Here is a 19931-nt window from a genome sequence, read left to right on the forward strand (position 1 = left end):
CAGTGGCAAAAATAAATAAAAGACCCTAACCAATTAGCTGGCACATTTTTGTATGTTAGCTAATTATCTTTTGGCAGATGAAGATGTCTTAACTGTTCTCCTCTTGTTACCTAGCATGCCAGCTCGGTAAGACTGTTCTTGAAGACAAAATGTATCGTAAGCTGCATCACGTAGTGAATGGCTGTGCACTTTGTGAAGTTAAATGCCAAAGTGCTGTAACTTTTTTCTAGCTGAATATGCACCAGGACTCTTGTTCTGAACATTTTTCTGGATTCTTTTTTATGATGAAAAATAGAAACCTGAATAGCTCGTGTGGATTGCATTTATTGCAGCTTCCTTTTCCTCTATGAAGTATGGCTTACTGACAGATTTTCCTTTCTAACTTCAAGCTCTTTAAATCTAAAACTGTGTTATTCACAACAAGATATTTGTCAGATAATGCTTTTGATGTTGTGGTTTGCTGATAACTATTCTATCTTTTAGCCTAGAAAATGGTGGGGATTTTAATGTGCTCTGTGCATGAACTAATGTGCTTCATAAAACTGTCTTCCAGGTGTGATATTCACATCCTAATTTTGTTGGTTCCCTGTAGATTTTAATTCAAGATGAAGATCCCATTAAATATGATGAACAAATGGGATAATTCTTCAAGAATTTTTCTTACTGACATGAGTTTCCATGCTTTGAGAGTGTTGCTGAGTGTGTGGTGGCTGCTGCTATGTCGGGCTCCAGTTTCTTAGTCTAACTGGCTTGAGCAGGCTAGCATATGCAGTGTTTTACCTGTATAGTCAAATTTGGATGTATCTTGCAAATCTTAACTCTCATCTTTCTTTTTCTATTTTCTTCTAGTTTTAGCAGGCTCTTCAGTTCATCTAGCAATACAGCTAAGAAACCAGAACCTCCTGTCAATGTTAAATATAATGCTCCAACCTCGCATATTACTCCATCAGTCAAGAAAAGAAGCAGCACCTTATCTCAATTACCGAGTGACAAATCTAAAGCCTTTGAATTCCTCAGTGAAGAGTAAGACATTTTGGTTTTATAATACTAGATATGCTCTATCAAGTATTTACTCTTTTAATCCTCTGAGATAAATAGCATGCTGCTAAGTGAACTAGAATGTTCTCCTGAAGTGAATGTTGATGCATAATAAATCAACAGAGTGCAGGCTGAAATGTGCAGCAGTGGATGAGTACTCTGGGTACCTGGCGGTAGTATTCTATTTGGTAAATATCACTGCCCTTCATAAAAGCGCATTTAAGCACAGGAGGCAGCACTTGGTGCACTTTTATATGCAAGTGTTGTAGCTAAGCAATACCTGTACAGATACTTTCACTTTAAGTTCAATGGAAAAATAGAACAACATGAGTCAGGCTGACAAGTATCTGTAATTTTTTTTTTTTTTTTCTCTCATGCTTCTTTTTGGCAATATATCCTTTTGGTTTACAACTTCTAAAGTTTCTAGCAGAGGCACATAACTCAAGTTAACTTTCTTTAAGGATACTGACAACAGACTTTCTGGTTTTGCCTAGCTTTCACAGGTCCCTTAGAAATAGCCCACAGGAAACCTGGTGTTCTGTAGGTGATCTGTGAAAAACTAGTGATCTCTTTGGTAACCCAATGCTTCCACAGAGATCTTGTCTATTGAATTTTATAGCAACTCCCATTACACAAAGAATTCTAAAAAGCATAAATAACGGGTTCTTTATGATGATTCTTCCCTAGAACTGAAGCCAGTTTAGCCTCACGCAGAGAGCAGAAGAGAGAGCAGTATCGCCAAGTGAAAGCACATGTTCAGAAAGAGGATGGTAGAGTGCAAGCATTTGGCTGGAGTCTACCTCAGAAGTACAAACAGGTATTATGCTCATGTTTTCAATTCTAGTGGTAACAACTTCATGTTTTGTGAAATCTGAACAGAGTATAATTTTACAGCTTGTGTTTGAGTGATTCCAACGTTTTTTTGTTGAAATTTTGCAGTTAAGAGTCTTTCTAAGGAAAACTACAATGCAAAACTCTTAATCGTGTTTAACAACGTCTGATCAACTGATTCCAAAGACTGTAAACCTCTTTTAACGGGGAAAGCTTTTCTGGTTTGTTTTTTTGTTTTGGTTTGTTTTTTTGCGTAGGTGGCAAATGGTGGCCAGGGTGACAATAAGATGAAGAACTTGCCTGTACCTGTTTACCTGAGACCTTTAGATGAGAAGGATACCTCTATGAAGGTAGGATATTTACAATGACGATATAGAGACTTGGACAACCTATAGCTCGAATATTTTTATTTTAGACTCAATTATTTTCCTTTTGAAATAAACCTGTTTCTTTTTAAAGCATAGATGAATCAGAATTTAAGCTTCAGTAGAAATGTACGTGACTTTAATCTCTATGAATTCCTTAAAATGGACTGCAGATATATAATAATTTTGATATTACGTAGCATATTTAACAATGGGTGTGTCTTTTTTTTTTTCAGTTTTACATTTAAGTGAAGTATTTATTTTTTCTTTCAAGCTATGGTGTGCTGTAGGGGTAAACCTCTCAGGAGGGAAAACACGAGACGGCGGGTCTGTGGTTGGTGCTAGTGTATTCTACAATGATGTGACTGGTATGGATGCAGATGGCAACAAGCAGCAAACAGGATCGCAAAGTAGCTTAGACAGACTAGACCAAGAGCTCAAGGTAAGGTCACTGTAAGGCATGTTGAATAGTTTATATAGTTAAACATCTTTACCATATATCTGTAGATTAATAAAATAGTTCGTAATCAGCTTTTTTGGTAACAAACAGATTTTTCTTGGGTAGTCATCAACCCAAGATATTTGGGTTATTGAATCCAACTACAAAAATACTGTGATTCTTTCCTATGTGCCAGCTTGTTGGCAAATCTGAGGAGCAAATCAATTTTACATCAAAATGATGCACTGCTTATACCAGTGCTGCCTGCTTTAAAAAACCCTTCTGACAGAATTGTTCATGTTCTGACTGCCATTTAAAAAAAGATTTTTTTTTTAGGTGTCTGTGCCGTTGTTTAAACATGTGTTAGTCTTCATGTTTTCATGAAAAAGCAATGAGTGGAATTCATATTAAGGGCATAAAAACAAAGGCTTAATTTTGAAGTGCTTTGAGACATCACGTTACTAATTGCCACAGATTATGGTAGCTGGCACGTAAATAGTGTTCTTATGTAGCTTTATACTTGTTTAACTGTATAATTGTGCAGTATAATTATTTTCTATGGTTTTCTACACAAATATGAAATATGAGGGGTTTTTATATTCCAAATACATAGAGAACAAGTAACTACATGTAATTTTACAATGGCATTAAAGATATTTAACTTATCACATATTTATGTGTATTTCTCCAGTTGATAATGTAAGAACATACAAGATCAAAGGTAATAGTTCTATTCTTGTCCCCTTTCCTATTGTTGTTCACTTCTGTTCTGCCTTTATTCTCTTTCAGGACCAGCAGAAGGAGCTGAAACATCAGGAAGAATTATCCAGTCTAGTTTGGATCTGTACTAGCACGCATTCTGCTACCAAAGTTATCATTATTGATGCTAATCAACCAGGAAATATTCTGGACAGTTTCATTGTTTGCAATTCTCATGTCCTTTGTATTGCTAGTGTACCAGGTAAAGACTTGTGTTGTTTTAGCTCCTGCTTTTTTAACTGTATCTTATTCAGATTTTCTTATGCAATGAAAAACCAAAGATTTGTTAATTAGTGTGACAAAATGTTACTGTAACACAGCAATAAAAAGTGTTTAGTTGTAGGGAAAACTATTGGATTTCTACTCTACTGTTCCACTCTTCAGTTGGCTCTTGACCTAAATTAACTCAAAGGTAGAGAGATGTCAGCAACCAAGACTAAGTATTTTGTCTGCTGTATTATAAATTGTGCAATAGTGCCAACGTTTTATGGAACTGTGAACATCGCAAAAGAAAAATACGTTGGCTTTTTAGGTCTCTTCAGCCTTTTGAAGATAAGTAGCAAGTCTTGGAGCTTCCTGTAGAGGGAATCCTTGTCACATTGAGAGTGTATGTGGATAGTGTACTGAGGGAAGTTTAATAGGAGGATATTATGATTCTGGAGAAGAACTAATTGTGCTCTTGGATTTCTTGTTTCTTGGCTTACACTTATAGAAGTCTGTAGCACTAGTTCCAGTGAAGTAGTTTTGTTTAATAAGCTCAGAAGAATTCTCTTTCCAGTGAAGTTTGAGGTTTTGCTCCATTGAAACTATGTATAACTTGTAAAATCAAAACAGCATAAAACATAGTAAAATATGATAAAAATGTCAAGAAACCAAGAATAATATTTTAAGTCTTAGAAGTAAGTTTGAGAGGGTTGTACGAGAGAAAAACAGAACAAAGGATCTATTGCAGTTAAATTCTTCATAAAGATGTAGATAGGTATCCCTGCATATATGCACTGTTATGAAATCTAACTTTAATGGAATATTTATTTGAAATAGAAATAAACTAGTTGGAAAACTCTGCAGATGGAAATATGGTGTGTGACATTCAGATGTGCAGCATGTGTAGATACTGCTTTTGCTTTTTGAGCTTTGTGACAGTATCTTTAATGTCTGCTGATCATGTTAAAATAAGCTTGTAGATGGGTATCTGCATGTTAAATCTCAGTTGCTGGAGAGTTCATTCAGTTTGAAGCTTAGTTTGTTATTAGATAGAAAAGTGATTCACCCCTGCAAGAAACATGTGAGTTTAATCTGTTTCAGGGGCAAGGGAAACAGACTATCCTGCAGGAGAAGAAGGGTCTCAAGAAGCAGATCCTAGTCAAATGGACAAGTCATCTCTGTGTGGAAGTATGACTAGCAACAGCTCTGCAGAAACCGATAGCTTGCTAGGAGGAATAACAGTGGTTGGCTGTACTGCAGAGGGTATCACAGGAGCACCTGTAGCTCATGATGCAAATGGTGGCTCACCAATGACAGATAAACAGTCAGGTATGAAAATCTTACAAGTATGCCAGGGATGGCCAAACACCATTAGGTGTAACTGAAAAATGAATGGTGGAAGTATTTAATGTAATAGCTTGTCGGTAAGCAGTGATAACAGAGAATGAGTACTCTGTGGGAAATGGCGCCTGTAAGTCTGACATACTCACACTGCATAATTGTAGCTGAAAACTTTGTGGAGGTGATATTAAATGGGTATAGGCAATTGCTTCTTTGAAATACTTTTGAGATAACTCATATCTTGTGCATGGTCTAAAGAGAGCTTTTAAGTTATTTGGTATTTGAAATGCAGATCTTGCCGACAAATGACTAGAGAGACTGTGGATATATGCCTTAAATCTTGGAAAGTCTTAATAGAGATTTAAGTGAAGCTGCCTATTTTATAGGCATTCTTAATATTTTCTGTCATATGCCCTTCAGAGCTGTATGGTGATACGATTGTTAATGGATATGTGGTTGTTGGGACTTGTTCTCTGCTATTGTAGTTAATCACTTAAAGGGCAATCTGTGCCATGAGTGACTGGGTTGATACTTAAAGTGCATTTGACACTTGTTGATACAGTGCAGCCTACTAAAGTTGGGGTGTTTCTGATCTGATTTTTTTTTAGATTAAATATAAAATCTGGATTGTGACTGTCTGGTTATTACAGCTGTTCACTTAAGTTTTAAGTATCAAGTTCTGGCTGGTTTAAATAATTGAGAATTCTCTCGCAGTTGTTAAAAGTTTTTCAAATTTTTTGTTCCATAGATATTGCAACTGAAAGTAATTCAGTAGATGAGAACATTCCAACAGCAGAGGAGGCAACAGAAGCAACAGAAGTCAATGCAGGGACAGGAGAAGACACAGCTGATATTGCACAAACTGGAGTCTATACAGAGCATGTCTTTACAGATCCTCTGGGAGTGCAGAATACAACAGAGGCGTCTCCAGTGTACCAACCTAGGTACGTAGTCTCAATCCTCATACCTCTTAAAATGTATTTAAAAAGAAAAATACAATGGTTGTAGGAACACAACATGGGGATGAAATGACTACTTTTTTTCTTGTTAAGTATATTGAGGTTTATATAAGTAGTCTTGGTACAAGACACTCTGCGCTTTGCTTGTATGAAAGGGTCACCTATGAGTCTTTTGTCTGTGAACTCATATCCCTTGAGTAGAGACATCTCCAGAAGGGAGTAGTGAGTGTCTACCAGTTAGTCACTAAGTCTTCTCACGGACTTAGTGTGAATGGCTCTGATCTAGAGATGCCCATTTAAATTCTCTGTTTTGATGTCAAAATAAATAAGAATAACACTCCTTTCTTCCAGTCAACTGGTTGTTGAAATGTATGTTTCTTTTCTCAGAATAGTCAGTCTGTGAGTAGTTACAGGAGTGGAGAAGAAGCTTGAAAGTAATCAGTATTTCAGATCTTCAGGAATCTTCACTCTCCACATACAGGCACAAAAGTATCATACAGCTTTTTTATAAGTGTTTCTCTTAAAACGTGCCTCTGATGTTGTGACTCTCTTCTGCCAGTCCCCAGAGATATCAGCAATACTGACAGGCTTGGATGGAACCTGAATTTCCTTGTATAAGTAAATGTACACTTGAAGAAATAAATTGTTATTGAGGTTTTCATCTGTATCATTGTACTTTCATGCACAGTTACTGGTTTTTTTTAAATACCTTATGTACTTCAAAAGCCAGTGTAGAAACTAGCAGCAATGAAGTAAATACGTAGCTTATAATCTGAGTAATCTGTGCACTTTATTCAATGTATTTTAACTGTTTGGGGTTTTTTTTAGTACTGAGTCAGAGTTATATAAAGACATCGCAGTTTTGCCAAATGAGCAAGATCTAGTGAGAGAAGAAGCACAGAAAATGAGTAGCCTTTTACCGACAATGTGGCTTGGAGCACAAAATGGATGGTAAGACAATGCTAATCTTGTTAAATTTATTTGGAAAAATTATTTTAAACTTGCTTCTTGTGCCTACAGGCCTGATAACTGTCTCAAGTCAAGATTAAGTGCAAGAAGACCTCAAGAGAGCCTAAACTTTGTACGCTTTGCTACATTTAGGCATTACAGAATTCAAAGAAAGTATTGTAGGTGACTAGCAAGCTCTTTTTGGCGGATAACACTTTTATCTGCAGAAAAGTTTTGGTTGGGTGTTTTTTGTAGTCAAAGAAATTATTATGGTCTGATAATTCCATAACTGTCAATATTTTTTTATGCTAAAAAATATATTGCCCTTTTTACTGCAGATGTGTCTGCAAAGCAGTTGGTAATGTTTTAGGCCTCTGAAAAACCATTCTGCTGCTTATGTAGGTCTTTCAGTCTATACATAGTTTTCAGTGGAAGATGAAAACTTGTTTTCCCTTTGATTGTGGATTTCAATTATAGAGGTTTTGCTTGGGTTTTTTTTTTTTTCCTGTCTGGTAGACCTTTCCTAGTGCTTTTAATCCCTCCTGATTTGTCTTTGCAGCCTATATGTTCATTCGTCAGTGGCCCAGTGGAGGAAATGTGTTCATGCCATTAAACTTAAAGATTCTATTCTCAGTATTGTGTAAGTCCTGAAAGAATGTCATGCAAATCATAATGAACTTTTGTTAAAATATTTGCAAAGTAGTTTTATATTTCCTCCTCAGATATTGGGAATTTTGGTTGCCATAAATGCATGCATATTCTTTGAGGGGCAGTGGAAAACATTTGGGGAGTAAGGAAAATAAAAGGAATCTTGTATCTGTTGGAAATAGCTCAAATGAGGAGCTGTAGCTATATACTTGGTATTCTTGGTAGCTGTATACTCAAAACAAGTTTTCTTCAGGCATTGTAGATAGAAATATTTTAAGCTTTCTGAACTGGATTTTGACGCCTTGTTACTGTCCCTTCTCTTGAGCTATATTGTAGAAATCAAAACACTAGGGCTAACATGAATATAAAAAGTATGCTGAAATATAAATTGTTTATACCTTACTTTAAACTTGCAGTTTGAGAAATGCAGTCTAACAGTGTATATTCTTGTGCCTCCTTTTTTCCCCAGACATGTAAAAGGAATAGTATTAGTTGCACTAGCTGATGGAACACTAGCAATATTTCACCGAGGAGTTGGTAAGCATTCTGTTAGATCTTGAAACCAGTGAAGTTGTAACAGCACTTAGGAAAGAAATGCGCCGTTTATAAATAGTGTTTTGAAAATGTATTCCCCAATGGCCTTTTTACAGGTTGTCTTGAGACATCTTTCTAGTATTTCAGTTGTAGTTTCAGGTACCTTTTTTGCACTGTCCTGGTGCATTCGTAGAATTTTTTTCTTGCTCTGAGAAGGAGAATGGGATATATCTGAGCAAAAAACCAGTTGATAAAGTCTGCTTTGATCATCATCTCTTTTGCTTTTTCATCCTGCTCAATAGTCATGTCTTCCGTTTTGTTATTAGTGTTAATAATTGTCTGTGGCCAAGTCCTTCAGTGAGAATTTTGTAAGCATCCCTTCAGAATTTCTGCCCAAACCACTCGTGGACGAGCTCCATTCTTCAGCCTCCAGAATAAGGACCTGGAGGGGAAGGTCTTACTATGAGTAACTGGAACTTATCTGTTGGCTTGTTTCCACAGACTCCCTATTCGTTTGTTCTTTTCCCTGTGGAGTTTAAATCCCTGTGCTCAGCATTTAGAAGAATTAAAGAGGTTACACAGCACTAATGCAAATATCGGGAAAGATGCATCTGGGATGAAGTTGTTATGTTTCTAGTGTTGTGGTTTGTTTGTTTTTTTTTTTTAAACTCAAACTCCAGTGGCTTACAATCCTTAAGGATCTCAAGTAAATGTCAGTGATGATCTGTGGCTTAGCTCAGTCTACAGAAGAATTTTACTTGATGTTGAATGACCAAATTTAGTACGCTTTTAGTAGATTTCAGGTGCCTTTCTTAAGATCTTGCAGCATATTTAAAAAAAATCTTGATGCACTGGCCAATGTTTCTATGTTCAGTCAAGCAGCAAGTGCCTAGCACTGTGTGGGTAGTTGCTTGTTGTAATGCATACTGATGCCTATCCAAGTAAAGCGTTTAGCACTAGGTAACTTGCTGCTTTTAAAAATGTTTTGATGTGTTTTGAACATGAGTCACTGTACAACTTTATTATATTAAAAACAAAGTAGCATTTGGGATGTTGGTAGTTCATATAACTAGTTGCTGTTTTTCTTAATGAGGAGCCTAGCCATAAATTTGTATTGACTTACCCAGATTATTACAGTGCTTTTAAAAAATTAGACTGCTAAGATATTTGCCTGTACTTTTAAATGATTTTTAAACTCATAGGAACCTATGTTTTGTTTCATTTTTTCTTTTCTTTCTGTTTTTTAAAGATGGTCAGTGGGATTTGACGAACTATCACCTCTTAGACCTGGGCCGGCCACATCATTCGATAAGATGCATGACAGTGGTACACGACAAAGTCTGGTGTGGCTACAGGAACAAAATCTATGTTGTCCAACCAAAGGCCATGAAAATAGAGGCAAGTTAAAATGGTGTTTAAAATAATTAAATGTTATGTTTTAAAGCCATCTCGTGCTACAGCTCAAACTTTAGAGTAACTCCAGAGAATGGTTATTTGTTCACCAGTACAGAACCAACCAACCAACCAAATTTGTCTTGGGAAATACATTTTCTTAAGATGTTTTCATTGTTTTGGAAGATTTTAAGCCATGATGAGACCGTTCTCATTTATTGAAACCAGTTTGGGGGGGGTTAGTTCTCCACTTCTAGCTGGCCAGGAACTGGAAAGTGTCCTTGTGCAGAGCTTGTAAGGCTCTCTCCCAGCTTGTTCTCTATGTGCATGCCTCATTACGTTCTCCCCCAACCTGTAACCTTCTCTATAATCTATCTTTGCATACTTTAGAGGTTTGTAAGTGTTAGTCTTGAATGTACTCTCCCTCCAGTTATAGAATAGTTTGTTTATATAAGGTGTGTAAGCTGGTGTTTCTGCAGTGTTGTATGTGTTCCTGACATCTCAAGTACAGAAAGTGGCTACGGTTTCTGAAAGCCATTAGCAGTATTAATACTTCAGCTTCTGCTGATTGGCCTGAGACATGGGCCAGACCTTTTGAGGATGACTGCTCAGCTCTTCTGAAGATATCAAGCACCCAATTAATGATCTATTTTTGTGAAGAAGACTCCCTCCCTCCCTCTCTCTCTCTGGGAAAACTGAAATGAAGGAATTCATACAACAGTGAAATGAATTGTTTTGCTGGTGGATAGTGTGTATTTTGCATGGGTGGGTTTGTATGCAAGAGCAAGACTTGACAGAACTAGGAAGAAAAATACCTTTTGGGCATATGTATCTTGTGCTGTGACAGGAGGACCTCATACCAAAAAGGTTCCAGGTTAAATGGAGACAGAAGCCAGAGTAGGCTGGGATATGATATATAAATGAAGACACGGTAGGAAACTCTGGCTTTGAGGTCACACTCCAGGGAAGGGAATTAGGATTTTTACTATTACTTTACCAGCATCATATGGTAATTGTAACTAAGTTAAACACTGCATCTGCTAGTGATCTTGCAAATCAGAGGGTCGTAGGTGACTTAAGAAAATTGCCAGTATTGACAGTGTAAGAGTAAGAGAGAAGTCTTTCTTACTCTTTCCTTTGTTTCATCTTCTAATTTAAAATCCAATCTTTCGTAGAAGTCATTTGATGCACACCCAAGAAGAGAAAGCCAAGTGAGACAGCTAGCATGGGTGGGTGATGGGGTATGGGTGTCTATTCGTTTGGACTCCACCCTGCGTCTCTATCATGCACACACGTATCAGCATCTACAAGATGTGGACATTGAACCTTATGTAAGCAAAATGCTAGGTAAGTTGATATGAAAAACTGTTGTATTCTTACACCTCTTGCTGTCTGGAGCTTTCTTTTCCTGTTATGGATCAGGCAATTCTGGGTGGAAGGCTAGTCAAATCCTGTTTGTGAAAACTTGAATCCGGAAGTAGAAGCCTAAGTCAGTCTGTAAAGCATGATGAGGATGGTAGGTCTTCTGATACAGTCTGTGACCCTGCCTGATGTCTAAGATGTCCCTAAAAATTCAGAACTAATGAGGAAAATGGTGGTTGGGTTGCGCAGGCATCAATAGAGACACTAAAATCTTCTTTCTCTTTTTTTACTGTACTGATGCCTTCTTTTAAATCTAAAAGTGGGAAGAATCCATTACTTGCCTGGAAAAAATGCCTCTTTTTCAAGAACATACAAATGCAAAATAGCAAATTTTTATTGTTATTGAAGCTAATAAGCTTTCTGAATTTTTTCATTAATCTTTATATAAGAGCAGTTTGATCACCTATGTAACACAACAAATACAGGTAATTGGGCCATGGGAAATCCTTCACAAGCAACTGCTGTGCCATTGCGCTTAGCTGGTCAGCTTTCTTCTGCTCCCCTTATAGTGCTAATGGATGAGAAATTAATTTTAATGGATGAGAAACCATTATCTTACATCTGTAAACTCACCTTTTTGTTTGTTTGTTTGAAAAGCTGCTCTGGTGCTGTAAGCCCCAAAAGATTTTATTGTGCAGCATTATGGAGCCGTTATACCTTTTGTGCTTTCTCACAGTTAATGTTAGTCTCTTTCTGTATAGGTTCACAACTTAACCTAAAAGGCTAAAACACTTTGTTATCTATCTTTGCAACTTAAATGTACTCCTCTACCTTGTTTCTGTTTGAAGTGGGAGGGAATTACTTGTCTGCGTGGTTTGGGAGTTGGAGTTAAGATTCTCTGTTATGGAACTAAAATTATTCTTGCTCATAATTTTTGATGAAAAGCATCTTTTGTTTTTAGGTACTGGTAAACTGGGATTCTCATTTGTGAGAATCACAGCTCTTATGGTGTCTTGTAATCGTTTATGGGTAGGAACAGGAAATGGTGTCATCATCTCCATTCCATTAACAGAAAGTAAGTAAAATATAAATGAATAGCACTGTGCAATATGCTGTAGACACAAAAAGAGAATATTAAACGCCATTCAGATGCTTGCTAATGGATAAGAAAGCTTTACTGCCAGGTCTGAATCTTTCAGGTTTGTAACAGATTGGGCCTGTGTGATGTTTAGCACCTAATCTGTGTACATGGTTACAATTACTCTGAGCAAAAAAGCACATCTCCAAAATCTCCTGTACTTCAATTTGAGCAGAGTTGCTGTGGCTTGAATGAAAGAGGCACTTGGAAGCCTTAGAGGTGTTGTGAGCATTAGCAGCATTTATAGAAGTTTACTGCTTGTAAGAGATGGCTTTAATTTTCTAATTAACGTTATTTTTGATTGCCATATGATCACCACAGTAGATTTTTGTTTGATTTGAGCAAGTTGGTATTGTTGCTAATACAATTTGATTGGCTTTAGTTCTTGAGAATTCATCACAAAGCTGGTGTAAAGGACCGGAACAGCAGTAGTACCGACTGCTTTAAAGGACATGTTCAAAGTTATAGGAGTTGTAAACACATTCTACAAATAGGGCACTAACTTCTAGGTAAAATTCCAATAGTGCAAATCCAGATATCTGCTTAATAACAGACCCCAAACTCTTGTCATAGGCTGAAACTACTTGGGGGTGGGAGAGGAGGCATTCAGACGTGGGCAGTTGAACTTCAGGAGAAGGGAGCAGTCCACTTCAAGGGCAAAACAAATCTTAAATAGGTAAAGCTTGGGAAGAACCTGTGTGTAAATTGATTGCATTTAAAAATAACAAAAACCCTCAACACTTGTGCCTGAGACTAATGTTAAAACACATGGACAGAAATTTCAGGAAATAAAATACAGAACTTTGATAGTACTAATTTTACTGTTGTTTTATAGAAAGTAGTACAGTCTGACAGGTGAAATTTTAGGGTAGTTTAATAGTAAAAACTCTTCATGTTGTATCTGCTTTGTTGAACAGCACATACATGCATTGTTTCTCATACTGTTCCATTACATTGTCCATCCATTCAGCAAATGTCTTTTTTTGCATTGCATGAATGTACTAAGGAAGGACAGACTTCCTATCATGAATTTTAAATAGTTTAAATCATGCTTTCAAAAATTATAGCTCTTAATTTGCATCAAGCTTAATTTAATGTTTCCAGAGGCGTTTGTTTTGAAACAGCAGTGAACACGAAAAAAATCCCTATTAAAGCTATTCAGTTTAATTTCAGTTTTGTTAGTTATTCATGAATCAGAACAACTGTTTGTGGGTAGCCTGAGAGTGGGTTTGAGAACCCTTGTTACAAATATTCACGGTTTTCGAAAACAGTCGCATTCTTGCATAAGCAGTTGCATATCTCAGTTCCCTGGGTCTCAATAGCAGGGCATCTTCCAGATCTGCAGATGATATTTCGAAAGGGCACTTGAAAAAATGAGTTGTTCTATAGGATTTTGGTAGCCTCCTGCCAAGGAAAGAGAGAAAGGGGAAACGTTGCTAATCAATAATTAACTTTATAGCGATGAAGCACGTGAAAGTGGCAGTGCTTTCGTTGTCCATTTTGTACTGAAACTTTTATAACAAGACACTGTTTTTTGTGACTTTTTATTAAATCTTCTGTAATTAGGTATTTACTGTTTTTAGGAGCTAAAATTTTAAGCTCTACCTTATCAAAAACCAAAATACAAGAGTGGTGGGTTCTCATTAATCCTTCTCCTCTACTGTCATACCTATCCATTTCCCCTTTCCTCCTTTCTCACTTTAGCTGTAATCCTCCACCAGGGACGTTTACTGGGGCTGAGGGGTAAGTGCAGATCCTGAACAAAAATCTATTTTCAGGCTTCTAATAGCCACTTCGAGGCTGTTTCCCACTCCTTATAGATTCACCCTTTGTATGTTCCTAAATGTTTTTCCACTTGCAGTTACTGCATTGCAGCAGTTTTATGTTTGCTAAATGGCCACCAATCTGCTCAGCAGTTTAGTATATCATCCTGTTGCAGCTGAACTTTCATACAGACTTTGTTTTTCTTCCAGCCAATGTGATACCATATCTTATAACTTTGTCATTAATCCACATCATTTACTGTCTTGTTACAAATCACTGTTTCTTTCACTACTTTGATAGTCTTTGGAATGGAGATGGCTTGTATGTCTAGCATGAGTACTTCTCTGTTTTAATGGATTTTAAAACTTCTCAGTAAAAACTAGATGTAGATTTATAATAGGGTAGCTCCTTCCTGCCCACAGGTGGCTATTTTTAGAGAATCTTTGCTGGCAAGGGGATACCCTATGATTAGTTGGAATGAAACTGTCTTTAATTATATGTTTAAGTACATTGAATTTGCTCGTACTGAAACACATTAGAGGTACTTATTTTCTATGAAAGATACAGTCCTTTCACAAATTATTTTTTTCCAAAAGTAGGACATTAAAATCTGGTGTTTATGCTAGACTAATAAGAATCCTGCTCCATTTTCTGATGTACTTAAAATAACGAAGCATGCAATCTTTTTTCTTTCCAGCTCTGTCTTGAATTGGCATTGCTGCCCTCCTGTTTCATTTTTACCTAAGTTGGCTTTAGCTTTTAGATGGTACCATAAGGTTTCTTAACAAATAACCATTTCTGTAATTTGTATTTTCAAGTAGAAAACACTTCTCTTCTTTTACAGCTAATAAAGCAGCAGCAAGCTCCGGAAACCGTCCGGGGAGTGTAATACGTGTATATGGCGATGAAAACAGCGACAAAGTGACTCCGGGAACATTCATACCATATTGTTCAATGGCACACGCGCAGCTTTGCTTCCATGGGCACCGTGATGCTGTTAAATTCTTTGTCGCAGTACCTGGTGAGGTTTTATTACCATTCTTCAAATGAAGTTTCTTTTTCGCCATCATTTGCTTAGTTAAACATAGCGTTTAGGCAAAGGTAGCAAGTGTATGAAATCGTACATTCAGAAACAATTTATTACATTTTATTTACAAGACTTGTCTGATTCCTAAGTGCAGTATTGTTTAATGGGAGGAAAAGGGTTTGGTCACAAAGAAAGAAGTGCTTTGCTTCCATCTGGGAAAAAGGTACTGTGGTAAGTGAGTACTTGCCTGTTAAGAAGGCAGTCAACTGCTAATTGATGTAAGGTCCAATTTAAGAGTCTGACGTCCTGCAGGAAGGATGAGCTACTAAGGGAGAAGTCCCCAAAGGAAAGACTCTCAGTTGAAAAAGCTAAGAGTTTCCTAAAAGCTGCAGCGCTGGTTGAATACCTTCTCAGTGCTTCTACGCACCTTGTGTGCTGGAAGTAAATGACAGAAGTTTGCTTAATGGGCTGACACGTGCTGAATCATTTCAGTTGTGTGTCTAAAAGTCTTTAAGTCTGTTTCAATGTCATTCTCTAGATCTGCATGCCTGTGCTGTGAAATCTATCAAGAGGCATTTAATTTTCTGATTTCCATTGAACTGGCCTGGACAGATTCTTCATCTCTTTAGAGAGATGAAATCGGAGCAAAGCTAGCTTTCTGTCCCTCGCTGAAGAGATACTAGAATCCAAAGTTAAGTGTATCATTAGGCATTAAGTATGTCATCCAATGACCAAATACAGGTGGTATTATTCTGTGAGATGTGGCATAAAAATGTATTCTGTTTTTAATCCAGGTCAGGTTGTTTGCCCACAGAGTAGTGGTGGAACAGAGCTAACAGCTGATAAACCGGCCCAAGAGTCCTTCAACCAGAGCCCCTTAAAATCAATGTTGGTGATAAGTGGTGGAGAAGGATATATTGACTTCAGAATGGGTAAGAAATACTGAGCTTAAAATCCGTTGTAACCTCTTTGTACTGAAAGGTCATTGATTGTTTAATAACTTCCGTTGTGATTGCAGAGTACATTTGTGTGGTCAGTCAGTGTATAGTCTTTACTAAGCAGGTGTGAGGACAGAAGTATCTCTGTTCTCCTCAACATACACCTTCAGCTTATTCTTCTTCTCCCAATAAACTATGACCTCTGAATTGACTGTGTCAAAAGGTTTATTTGAAACTCTACTTTGGAGTCATGTACCACCTTACCATTTATGCTTTCAGTCTTACTTTGACAGGTTAGGCTTCTGTCTGAACCTGCTGAAAAAGATGTCCTTAGTTACTTAAATATGCAGACTGACTACAAAAAAAGCCATGTACTATGTGAAGAACATTCAAACTAAAATTTCCTCGTATTTGAGTGAAAAGAGAAAAAGTAGTTCACTCTTATCTTTGCATGCCCTTCTTATTTTGATCACCGCTTTTTTTGGATAGCACTTTTGCATGATCTAGCCCATAAAAGATTTCTTGTGTAAATGTTTTCTGGTTTTTGGTTTTTTGGTGGTTTTTTTTAATTGAAGCTGTTGGGGAAATACAACAAAATGAGAGTGGTTGTGGTTCTAAGCCTAGAATCTGCAGCTGGAGACCTTGACAAAAAGCGCCTAAAAAGGAGTCTCAACTCCTAGACCTGGTTTTGACCTTTTGCCTAAATCTGTCTATAGCGTTTTTCGAAAACAAACAACAAAAAAACCCCTGAAAAACCACTACAACAAAAAACCCATCAAGGCTAGCCCAAATTCTCTCATCCCACTAGTCAATGAAAAACAAGTTCCTGCTGGTAACCCCAGTGGAGTTACGCAGGAGGCAGGACTTGAGGCAATTCTGTGCCACACTGTAGTGAGTAATAAAAACTCTGTGCTTATTCCAAGCAAGCTGGTATAGCCACATACCAAATGTGCATTTTGCTGTCCTTGTGGCATGATGCAAAGCCATGAACTTAAGCGTCAGTGCTACAGCTGCATTAGCTCAGCCATTACCACATTAGTGCAGCAAACTGGCTCAAGAGCAAGTTCAGGCTGTTCTATGTTTAGATTCCTCAGACCTCCAAAGTAGTCTAACCAGAAAACCAGCCAGACTGTGACTTGAAACCTTCCTGAAGTTGTAGGTCAGTTCCCATTTCATCTGATTAAACTGATCTTCTTCTGTACCACAGGACTGCCTCTGTATTGATGTTTATTACTGTCTACGTGCAGTTTTGTTTAGTGGTTAGTCTGTTGCCTTTGATCCAAGTCAGGTCATGTCACCAAGAGTTAAGACGCAGTTACAAAACTGCTCTTCTCTTTTGAAGAGCAATAATGGAGAATAGGCTTAAGGCTGTCTTGTGCCAGTGTGTGCAGAGTTGTGACAAGCTAGGATAACTACAACAAGAGGAAAGAAGGGGAAAGGTTCATCATAGACATGAACGTTGCATTGTCTGACTTGTGCTCAATTACTGCTCTTATTTCCAGAGCACTTTATAGGGTTTATGTGTTTATGCTAGCACACTTTCTCGTAGCGTAACCATCTCCATTTCTGCCTGCGAGGTACTGCAAGTTTGCAAATTAGGTTGTTTCTCTGCCTTAAAAAGTTATAAGTAATGAAATGTGTAGAATAAGGATACTTACGAAACTGCAGTTAATTTTTGGGGCTAGAACTGAAGAATATGACCATCAGAATACTAGGCTCTGAAATAATTATGCAACCGACTTTCCGCTTGTAATATATATATTCACAATCTTGAATATGCTTTTATATGAGTATATGGCAACTACTGTCTTTTATAGTGTTTTTCTTGTAAACCTAGATGTCACTTGTCTTGCTCCATTTGGTGTTAATACTGTTTTTTTTATTGTCTGCCTGAATCAAAGCTGTTGTTTTTCAGGTGATGAAGGTGGAGAATCTGAACTCCTTGGAGAAGCTCTACAACTTGAACCTTCCGTAGCCAAAGCTGAGAGGAGTCACTTGATAGTGTGGCAAGTAATGTGTGGCAGTGAGTGAGCCTGTAGGATGCAGCTGGAGACCTTAAAGAAAAAGGAAAAAAAAAAAAAAAAGCTTCTGCATGTTTTTTTATTTTGTGAAACCTGTTTCACTACATGATGTTGAAGCATTTCTTTGCTGTTTAACTTTATATTGCAAATCTGTCATACCTTTAACTATACAGGAATTAGCTTGTGCTGTTTTACTGCACCCGTGTTACATGGAACAGTATAATGAAATCAGATCTTTCTCAAAACTGGTGTGCACACCATAGTAAGCAACTGAGACATTAGTTTTACTGTACCACAGCAATCTAATGTAGTTCACTTCTTCGGTAGTCTCACTTGAGTTCAGCTTTATGAAAACTGAGCTTCATTTCACTGTATAATGCATTGAGTAAAACAGCAAAGTTATTCCCAGAGTATTAAAAAATTGACAAATTATCAGATGGATTATTAAGACTCATCCGAATATTCAGTGAGGGCTAAAGCAAACTGTAAACTTCAGCTTTTGTTTTCAAACCTGGAAAATCTTGCTTACATAGTGTATACGGTTTAATTTGTTATATTCATCAGAATTTCTGGGGGGAAGAGGGGATTGTATAGGAATTAAGATGACAATATTTAAATAAAATCAAATGTTTTCACTATTGAACCTTAAAGTTTGAGCACTGCTGCCCTCAATAATGAGTAATTTTGAGCATAGTGTTTTTCCGTTTCCCTGACATGCAACAACTTGGTTTCCAAAGGGTATTCTTAGGATGATTTAAATTTGAAAATAACTGTAAAATTCTTGAACAGGGGATATGTTTTGTTCTTTTCTTGTCTTAACTCCTTATGTCCTAAGCACTAGAATGATCTTCTCTGCCTAGCTGGTCAAACTCATGAGGCACTACATGTGTGAAGGTTAGAGACCTCGATTAGAGCATGAGAAAAGACTGAGAGTGTACAGGAAAAATGCATTCTGCCCAAGTGAGATTGTAAAGGAACTTTAGTGCCAGATAATTAGGTACAAAATGTATTTTTTTGTAGTTGCATACCCCAATTTAGTAAAAAAAAAAAAAAAAAAGTTTAGCGACGATGTTAGCAGGTAACACTAAGATTGAGTAAATTGATGAAAGTCAGGAGACTCTAATATTAGGCTGACATTCTGTCTACTCACCATCTATTTTTTTAACCATAAGTGTGAGTTGAAGACTGTCTTCCTTTTACATTGAATTTCCTACATTAGTATCAGACCTAAGTTAAACACTTCATGATTTCTGTACTTCAGAATATTTTAAAACCCAGATTTGGTCTTTCATTTAGTCTCTGGAAAGTAAAAGTTTTGAGGGGTTTTAATAAACATCCAGTATTTACCCCCAAAAGGCTGGGACTGTTCTGTTCAGATTAGCAGAGAAGTTTAGTAACTTGATTATGTGAGAGAACTGAACAGTTTCAGAGGAGTAAATATAGAAACACTTTTTTAAAACTGCCTAAACATTTTTATGCAATAGGAGCAGTTCTGGTCTATCAGGCAAACATGTGTTTATATATTTTCTTAATTTTTTAAATGAACACATTTAGCTGAGGTCTATTGTGTAAATATATATTTAGGCAGCTTTTTCAAATGCATATCATAGCTGATAAACCAGAAAAACTCCATTCAGGTCTATTGGTTAGATTTATATGTATAAATACTTTTTAAGCGACATATTTTGTACACAGCTGTTCCTCTCGTAAATATGTATTTAGGACATGAACTATGTAGTAAAAATCCTTATTAAAGAAGTCTAATATCTTGGTAGTATTTTTCTCTTCAGAATGCCAAAAGTGATGAGAGCATGTTGTTCGTAATTTGCTTTCCAAATTCATCTTTAACGTCACTCTTAAAGTACTTTGGCTTAAATATAAAGTCTGGGAGCTTTTTAAAAATTATACAAATACAGAAAGTAAACTGAGTAAGCACTCTCAGAAAGACCTATTTAAAACTTACATAGACATGTATGCTGAACCTGAAGCACATCTGAATTAACTTATGAAATTGGATGTCTAAGAAGAATGCTGTCTACACTTTTACTGTTGTGCAGAATCTTCACTGTGAGTGGTGCAGTTTCATTGCTTCTCCTGCCATTATCTTAATTTTTTTTTTTTCCCCTCTTTGGAAAACACAGTCTCCAAAGCTTTTACTCAGTGGTTGATTGTAACATTCTCATGTTCTCAGAAAAAAAAACGCACAATTCTGTTCCTTGGTTC

The 19931-nt window shown here is 36.9% G+C and overlaps 1 protein-coding gene across 5 annotated transcripts in view; it reads left to right on the top strand.

The window, feature by feature from the left end:
• Window positions 1-17748, top strand: part of SPAG9 (sperm associated antigen 9) — a 61871-nt gene extending 44123 nt beyond the window's left edge. For 2 of the 5 annotated variants that reach the window (XM_050908467.1, XM_050908470.1), the window contains 17 exons: window positions 850-1023; window positions 1726-1855; window positions 2127-2219; window positions 2509-2676; window positions 3463-3634; window positions 4738-4965; window positions 5726-5921; window positions 6765-6887; window positions 7444-7524; window positions 8002-8069; window positions 9316-9464; window positions 10634-10805; window positions 11782-11895; window positions 13663-13701; window positions 14567-14743; window positions 15544-15681; window positions 17603-17748. In XM_050908467.1, the coding sequence (XP_050764424.1) occupies window positions 850-1023; window positions 1726-1855; window positions 2127-2219; window positions 2509-2676; window positions 3463-3634; window positions 4738-4965; window positions 5726-5921; window positions 6765-6887; window positions 7444-7524; window positions 8002-8069; window positions 9316-9464; window positions 10634-10805; window positions 11782-11895; window positions 13663-13701; window positions 14567-14743; window positions 15544-15681; window positions 17603-17718 (2338 nt within the window). In that variant the 3' untranslated portion in view covers window positions 17719-17748. Of the gene's footprint in view, window positions 1-114; window positions 127-849; window positions 1024-1725; window positions 1856-2126; window positions 2220-2508; window positions 2677-3462; window positions 3635-4737; window positions 4966-5725; window positions 5922-6764; window positions 6888-7443; window positions 7525-8001; window positions 8070-9315; window positions 9465-10633; window positions 10806-11781; window positions 11896-13662; window positions 13702-14566; window positions 14744-15543; window positions 15682-17602 lie in introns of all 5 variants that reach the window. The other 3 variants (XM_050908468.1, XM_050908472.1, XM_050908469.1) reach the window with 2 other exon arrangements.
• The last annotated feature ends 2183 nt before the right edge of the window (window positions 17749-19931 follow it).

The sequence above is a fragment of the Gymnogyps californianus genome, chromosome 19 (assembly GCF_018139145.2).
Source record: "Gymnogyps californianus isolate 813 chromosome 19, ASM1813914v2, whole genome shotgun sequence".
Lineage (NCBI taxonomy): Eukaryota > Metazoa > Chordata > Aves > Accipitriformes > Cathartidae > Gymnogyps > Gymnogyps californianus.